Source organism: Micropterus dolomieu, linkage group LG21 (assembly GCF_021292245.1).
Source record: "Micropterus dolomieu isolate WLL.071019.BEF.003 ecotype Adirondacks linkage group LG21, ASM2129224v1, whole genome shotgun sequence".
In the NCBI taxonomy this organism is placed as follows: domain Eukaryota; kingdom Metazoa; phylum Chordata; class Actinopteri; order Centrarchiformes; family Centrarchidae; genus Micropterus; species Micropterus dolomieu.
This window is the reverse complement of record NC_060170.1, coordinates 34,953,795-34,962,191: the sequence shown is the minus strand read 5'-3', so window position 1 is coordinate 34,962,191 and position 8,397 is coordinate 34,953,795. Positions and strand designations below refer to the sequence as shown.

The 8,397-nt window shown below is 40.6% G+C and overlaps 1 protein-coding gene and 1 long non-coding RNA gene across 2 annotated transcripts in view; both read left to right on the top strand.

The window, feature by feature from the left end:
• LOC123960363 (complement C5-like) overlaps positions 1 to 4,009 on the top strand; it is an 11,649-nt gene extending 7,640 nt beyond the window's left edge. The window contains exons 15-19 of the mRNA XM_046035045.1: positions 948 to 1,031; positions 1,111 to 1,200; positions 1,364 to 1,456; positions 3,464 to 3,602; positions 3,705 to 4,009. Coding sequence (XP_045891001.1) covers positions 948 to 1,031; positions 1,111 to 1,200; positions 1,364 to 1,456; positions 3,464 to 3,602; positions 3,705 to 3,846 — 548 coding nt within the window. The 3' untranslated portion in view covers positions 3,847 to 4,009. The remainder of the gene's footprint in view (positions 1 to 947; positions 1,032 to 1,110; positions 1,201 to 1,363; positions 1,457 to 3,463; positions 3,603 to 3,704) is intronic.
• Positions 4,010 to 4,618: 609 nt separating this feature from the next.
• Positions 4,619 to 5,032, top strand: LOC123960241. The gene is made up of 2 exons (XR_006822488.1): positions 4,619 to 4,818; positions 4,936 to 5,032. It is a non-coding gene; the product is annotated as an uncharacterized LOC123960241 (long non-coding RNA).
• The last annotated feature ends 3,365 nt before the right edge of the window (positions 5,033 to 8,397 follow it).

Sequence of the window (8,397 nt, the reverse complement as noted above, 5' to 3'; positions counted from 1 at the left end):
TGAACCCGAGCCGTTTACCGGCTTCTCGCCGACCCGCCCTTCTCTGCTTCTGATTGGCTAGTAGTCCTTAACTAGGAACTGAGCATGTGCAGCTCCCAACAAAGATCATTTAGAGACAAGATGTATCACTCCATAGCTAAAACGAAGCCTTCAACACAGGCTGAAAAGAGGAGCTGCAGCAATGTGCAGTATGACAAAAATATAACCATGTAAACCTGCTCTGGTACAACCTCTAAATAAGATTATGAATCTGACAATGAGCAGAAAACCACGCCTTTAAACTAATAATGCTGTGTAACCTCAGAAGTCTGAGCTGGGAAGGACGTCACACCCGAGCTGACCACGTTCAGTACAAGAACAGATTTAAGTTGGGAAACCAACATGGCCATTGTTAGCAATACCACTTGATAATGCACGTACAGACACCACAGCAACATGTCCACAGATTTAAGCTGGACAGTTCTGTGTGTGCGACTGAGTTAATGACACAAAAAAGAGTAGTGCGATAAACAGTATATAAAAATCCGAGGTTCCCCTTACTTTCCCGATCAGAAATCCGACTTAAGGAGGCTTTCCAGTTGAAATTTCCTTCAGCGTAACACCCTCTGCTTAAATAAATAAAATCTTTAATTACAGAGACGTCCAGATCCGGTTAGATCCTTTGAATGTCACCTGACACTTTTTATTGTTTGGCTTTTCTTCAGATGAGATTTGTGTCGAGTACAGAGAGAGGTCCAGGACATGTTTAGCCTAGCTTAGCACAAAGACTGGAAGCAGGGGGAAACTATTAGCTTAGTTCACCTTCCGACAACTCGAACACTGTCAGATTTACATAAAATGAATCTGAAACATCCGACTCTGGAGAAGACAGACACCAAGAGGACTGTTTAAAATGTTCGATTGTTCCTTTAAGATGTTGTTAAAATGATGCACGTGTTCTCCTGCAGAGAGCTCCTGCACCAAACAGTTCTCCTACGAGGAGCAGAAGCTGCAGCGCCTCTGTGTGGGCGAACAGTGTCAGTGTATGACAGGTAACGCCTGCCTTGTTCTCATGTCGTTGTGGACTCTGTGCGGTGAACATGTTGTAACGGTTGCGTTGTTGTTGTTCAGCTGCGTGCGCTGCCTACAGAGGAAAGGTGGATGCGAGTCTGACAGCAGCCAAACGCACTGATGAGACCTGCAAGCCTCACATCAGATACGGTGAGAAGGAGACTGAGGGCTTAATTCAAGCACCTGGACAACAAACACTGCAGCTACGTATCAAGAAGTGTATCATTCAGATGTTTGGCATTTAAGAGACACAAAACATCCTCCCAGCAGACGTTTCCCGTCACTGCTCTCTGCTCTGTTTGTCTCCCTGCAGCCTATAAGGTGACGGTGAAGTCTTCAACAGCAGAAGGAGACTTTATGACCTACACAGCCACCGTAGCTGAAGTCCTGAAGAACACAGACAAAGGTGACATGATAATAAATAATCTTTATTTATAGAGCACTTTTCAAAAACAAGTTATAAGAGCTTTAAGAAGTGTAAAGACAATAAAACAAACACTTAAGAGACTAAAATCAATTTAAAGTTTTCACATTTTACCAAAGGTAGACACAAGTCGTACACCAAGGCAATAACAAAGAAGGATTGTACAAAATACCCCCCTCACACAAAGTAAAAATGAAACAAACAACGACAACAAAAAAGACATCAACATCAAAGTATAAGTAGGAAACCACAAGGTGTAAATATACAATATCTAAAATAAAAAGGGAAAAACCCCAAACAAAACAACTCAACTCAAAAACGACAACTGTGTGCTACAACTAACAAATATTAGTACGACAATTATGATGCGTGAACACTGTACACAAAGATGAAAGGCGGTGTGTGTACTGTGAGGATGTGTCAAGGCCCAGAGCAGAGACATGCTGCAGGAACGGTTGCAGAGCATCGGATTTTCTCCAGTTTCATAAATGAAAGCGCATCTTTTATCCATCTGAGATGAGTGGAGGGATGAGGGCTCTTCCACATCATCAAAATAATACGCCTAGCCAGCAACGTCAGGAACGCCACAAAGTTAGCAAAATAGGCTGGAAGAGAAAGACCCTGTGACAAAACTCCAGAGAGGGCAGTCACAGGAGATGGCTGAACATTGACAGATGTGACAGCGGATTTGAACTCAAACACCGATTCCCAAAATGTGGACAGAGATGGACATAACCAAAACATATGGGTAACATTTGCCGGACCTAGTTTGCACCGGGGGCAGTTAGGGTCAAGCCCGGGTAGATACGAGCCAATCTGCTTCTAGACCAATGGGCTCTGTGAATTATTTTACATTGAATGCGCAGGTGGAGGACGAGTGTACCCGCCTCAGAATGGACTGCCACATGGCATCGTCAATGTCTATCTGAAGATCACTCGACCAGGCACCACAAATGTCATCAGTTGGTTCACGTGAATTAGAAAACAATATATTGTACAGTTTTGATATGGCTCCCTTACGAGAGGGCACAACTTCGAGAACAGAATCCACCAAAGTGGCAACAGGAATATCAGGGAAGCAGGGATAGTTTTCGCGAATAAAGTCCCGAGCCTGTAAATACGTAAAAAAATCGAAAAACAGTCGAAATGTGAGGACACAAAAGATGCTACCTTTCCCTCTCTGTAGAAGTCCTTCAGAGTCCAGGCCGGGTCTTGCCCAGATTAGAAAGCCTGCATGCCCAAGCGAAGGGGGAAATAAAGGGTTAGAGAGCAGTGGAGTTGAAAGAGGTGGAGTGCGAGCACCCAAAAAGAGTTTGACTTGTGCCCATATTTTTAACGAATTACGAACAACAATATTATTGGAAACAGTTGTAGGAGAAAGGTTTAGTGGAGAGCAGAGGAAAGAACGTAAGGAGCCCGTAGCACATGTTCTATTTGCAGCCATTTTGGCTTCCCCCACTTGAGAGCCACACCAAAACAAACGAACAACGAACATTTGCTGCCCAATAGTATATTTGGAAATTGGGTAAAGCCAAGCCACCCAAGTCCTTACTCTGCAAGACTAAAATACATTTAAAGTAAAAATAAAATATAAAAAAATATTAAATAAAAAACCCTGTGAGGTGTTTTATTTTGAAAATTGGCCGTGATTAGATCCGGCAACCGTGGCGCAGCCGTAACGTGCCGTAGCCGGAGTCAGTGGATTCCTGGCGTTAGAAACACAAAACAGAGATGAAAACCTCACTTCGACACATTGAGAAGAAAATGCTGCAAATAAATAAAACACAAACAAATGAAGAAGCTCATTCATCCACCTGACAACAGGTGCAGCATGAAGAAAAGTTCTGCACACTAACAGCCAGGCTTCCATCTGACCCGAGTGTCAGTCAGCTGATCATTAACAGTCCACAGGTTGTTGTTGTTGGTTGTTACTTCCTGTCACATGACCTGCTGTTACCGCCTCACACTTCATCGTTTCGTCTCTTGCAGCATTTGAAGCGGTGAGTTCGGGTACAGAGGTGGAGCTGGTAAAAAAGGTCACCTGCAGCGCTGTGGAAATCCAGAACAACAACCAGTACCTGGTGATGGGAGCCAGCGGGTCGGAGGTCGCGCTCAGCCAAGGCTTCAAGTGAGTGTCTCTCTACCACTCTCTCTCTCCTGTAGTTCTTCTTCTCTCTCCTGTAGTTCTTCCAGTTTGTCGTGGCGCTGACCGTTTGTTTGGGTCTTGAAGGTATCGTCTTCCTCTGGACTCGGAGGCGCTGGTGGAGCGGTGGCCCACAGACTGTAGTTCTCCCGAGTGTTTGGACTACATTTCCCAGCTGGAGGACTTTGCTCTGGACCTGCAGTTAGCCAGCTGTCCTGACTCATCCTAACTCAGCAGACCAGATTTTCACTGCACTTTTTAATTTAATAGGAGGGGGTGAAGGTGAACACGTTGTTATTATTAGCTCAGCTTTAAACAGAGCTCACAGTTTAAATGTAAATTCATTTTATTTCTCCTTTTCATAATCTGCCAATAAAATTCAAATAAATTCAGTGTAACTGATTTACTTTTCCAGTGGAAAGATAATAAAGGTGGTTGACAAGTTATATATTTCCATTTGAAGCTACTTTCCACTTCAATCCTTCTGTACTTCTGTACTAACAAAGTACTTTTTACTGCACTACATTCATCTGACAGCTATGATTACTTATTTTGCAGATAAAGATTTGAAATACTAAACATACATGCAACCTGGTGGTTTTGCTACTTTTACCTAAGTGAAGGATCATGAATACTTCTTCCAATAAGTATCAATAAATATTATCTCAAAAAGGACATAAAAAGGAATTTCAAATAAATATGGAGAGTCAGGTTCACAAACTTTTTGCCACTCGCAGAAATGCAATATTAGATGCTTTTGCTCAATGAATAAATGTCTCATACTTTAATTGGGTTCTCTTGATTTACTAAATCTGAGCCTGTTTTAGGTCGTATTTGTGCAGAAATATAGGAAATTCTAAAGAGTTCACAAATGTTTGAGCATCACTGTGTAATGACCGGCTGTTCTTCATTAGTATAATGGTACATAGAAATTTAATTGTTTAAAACTTAACAATTTATATTTATACATATGGCCTGGATGGGCTTTGCAGGAGGTTGAGCAGGTCCAGTTTATCATCACAGGTAGGAGTAGAGAATGTCTTTTTTTTCACTTCATCAACAAATATTAGTAAGTACTTTAAGTAGTAATGTTAATGTTCCCAATATTTCTGCTAACCCAGCAGTGATAATGTTGTCCGTTTGCTGTTTCAGTGAAGTGGAGGAATTTAATATCAACGGAGGTCAGAAAAGAGACCATTCAGTAGGTAGTGCTGTTACCTAGTTCACAATCTGGGGTTTGAATATTGAAGGATCAAGTCAAATGTTAATGATTTGGTAAATCTATATTGGTTTTCTTGCATCTCTTTTTCTCTCTCAGGGGTCCTTGAGGCTTCTGTCGTCCTCCACTGTGAAATACAGAGAGATGCGGATGTTCATTATTGAGCTGTAGGCCGATGTATAAAATATTGATTCTGCTCCCGGAGTTGTTCTTGTGTCTTAGCTCTCTCCATCCAACTGGGTAAAATAAACTAACCTGATTGTGCTTGCCATGTGCTAAATGCCTCAGACACACAGGTGTAATTTACAACAAGAAATGTTGCAAACTAAATTTTATTTGCACAATAAAAAAAACATGCAATGCAATGGAAATATAAAAGAAACACAGCTGCTGATTACTGCTTTATCTTCTGGTGGATTTTTATATTTTAAGTTGTCATGTGTTTCCCTTTATTTATAAAGACATTTTCACCAGACTGCAGAAAGTGTTTGATGCACAAAACTTTATGGGGCAAGACCCCCCCACTAATTTCAGCAATAAATATTTCTTCAAAATAGTGTTAAAAAATCTTCACATCTTGTTCTTGTATACCCAATATTGTATTATCGTCACACCCCTAATGTGACCCCTGATGTCCCCACCACTTTTCAACACAAAGTGACACCCTTGCTCAGACAGATCTGTGAAAAACTTTTATTTTAGCAGGTCAATCGAGGTAAAAACAATAGCGGTATGTTCAGTAAAGTATCATTAAAATGTTTGTTTTATAAATGAAAATTTTAAGTAAAATTTTGTTTTTATACACCAAAAACCAACAGTGGAGGCAAACTGCATTAAGTCTGATTTCTGTAATCTGCTAGTGTCTATTTTTTTTAACTATGTGATGAACTGAATTAAAACATTTAACAAATATATGAACATAAATATCAATGCAAAACCCGGTGGAGGCAGATGGCCGCCCACCCTGAGCCATGGTTCTGCCTCTTAAAGGAAGTTTTTCCTTGCCTCTGTCGCCTAGTGCTCATTTCACATGAAATAAGAATAAGTATTATACTCGCAGACTGTAAAGAAATCAGTTTTAACTATGTAATCTGTTACATTTGGGAACTAAGATGATTTAATATGAAATTAGATGAGGATAAAATATGTTACCGGGTTTTAGATGAAGTTTTTAATGATTCATACATGAAAGGGCGAGGGTCCTTTACTGCAGCTAGAAGGAGGATGAGGAGGAGCTGAGTCTGTGTAAACTCTCTCCTCTCTGCCCTCCAGTGGTCACACTGAGTCACTGCAACACTACGTTACACTGACGTGGCCAACAGGACTCACACTTCTTATTAGGACCAATATAATCAGTATCGATGATGAGGACTGCTGAGTGATGATAGTTTCATCAACACTGAAGAGAAATGCTCCTGATTCAATCTCAGAGATCTCAGCTGGACTTTATATAAATATATAAACATGCGATGAATATTTCACTTCCTGTTCCTCTGAATCTGTCAGAAAGTTTTTATTTAATGACGTGTGAAGAAGAGAGACGCTTAAAGTTCTTAAAGTTGGATTCATCAGAAATACTTTATAGATCCCTGAAGGATTTTTTTCTTACAGATGCTCACTTTGCACATCAAGATATAAAGGAATAGATATAACAATAACAACATTTATAGAAAATATCACGAAATATACAAATATAAAAATCTAAATATAGCCTAAAGGAGTGTGTGGATATCTACAGTATTAACAGGTGTCATTATAACTAGTAGTAGGAGTTAATTAAATTATAGTTAAGTAATAATGAGTACAGTTGGATCCATACAATCTTAAAAACCGCCGGACATCGCTAAAACAAATAGTAGCCTAACTGATGTGAAAGAAACAGGCTAATAGCCATCAGAAGAAAGCGATGCTCTTTTCAACAACAGGATACCGTTAATATATCAGAATCAATCCGGTGATCGTCTGACTTGTTACAGAGTGAAGTCTACGTTTGCTCTGCAGAGTAAAGACGCTTTAAATGCGCCGATAATGAAAGTGAAAGTAGGAGCCGGCCGCTTGTTAAAGCGCGACGCAGGCTGCTGTCCAACACGGCCAGCAGTGCCATGGTGTGGCTCACTGGATTTCAGTTGTAGCCTATTAGTAGAACAATAAAGCCTTAAAATGAAAAGACACTTGCCTGTTTTTCTAAATGTTTGCATCTGCCCAGCTCTGTGACTGTGACCAAGGCTCTTCTGCGTAACTGCGCGCACAGACTGATGATGACAGCTCATTTCGGTTAATGAAGCCTGATGCATTTTACAGACTGGTTAAAATATGAGGGTATAATTAACGCAATTAAAATTAGATTACAGGCCTAAAGAAAATGTTAGAGTAAAGAGTAAAAGTAACATGAAAATGTGCCAATGACTTTGTTTATTTTATTTATTCATTTTGCAAATTTGAGTTAGGCAACAAGTCTAACTACCCACCCTGCTGCAGGCGTCCTCACTACTGTCTGCAGGCTAAGTAACAGCAGCACAAAAGAAAAGTCTGTAATATCACCCGCTGCACCAGCCTCGAGTTTTCAGCACCACCTTTGCGTGGTGTCGGACTTTTTCTAGAGGCCTAACGTTACGCTACATGTTTATTTCCCGCGTTTCAACCGTTTAATCATGTCTGATAGGGAGTGTGTGATTGACTGACTAGTCACTCAAACCGCACTCTAGTCGCTTCCTGTGCGAAAACACCTTAACCCGCACTATGAAAGGTGACGGTACCCGGGGTCTGTTGCCATGGCAATTTACGCCGCATCTCTAAACTGCTTCGAGCAGGTTTTGTTGGTGGTGAACTCGACTCGGCTCGGTTAGAGGTGACTCGGACTACACACCACATCTGTCCTCAGTGTTGATGATGAGAAGTATTAATACACACCGCTTTATAAAATATGTTTAGATTTCAGCCTGACTTGTTCACAGAGAGAAGTCTTACTATTTTTATGGCCAACAACACAAAGCAATAGTTGTTTTATGACTTAAGTTCATAGGTTCACCACGCGGACAAATAATCCTATAGGCTACATAGTAACTTAGGTTTGTTCTGGGATAGAGGATGTCTCTTATACACACACACATATATATACTACCGTTCAAAAGTTTGGGGTCACATTGAAATGTCCTTATTTTTGAAGGAAAAGCACTGTACTTTTCAATGAAGATAACTTTAAACTAGCCTTAACTTTGAAGAAATACACTCTATACATTGCTAATGTGGTAAATGACTATTCTAGCTGCAAATGTCTGGTTTTTGGTGCAATATCTACATAGGTGTATAGAGGCCCATTTCCAGCAACTATCACTCCAGTGTTCTAATGGTACAATGTGTTTGCTCATTGGCTCAGAAGGCTAATTGATGATTAGAAAACCCTTGTGCAATCATGTTCACACATCTGAAAACAGTTTAGGTCGTTACAGAAGCTACAAAACTGACCTTCCTTTGAGCAGATTGAGTTTCTGGAGCATCACATTTGTGGGGTCAATTAAACGCTCAAAATGGCCAGAAAAACAGAACTTTCATCTGAAACTC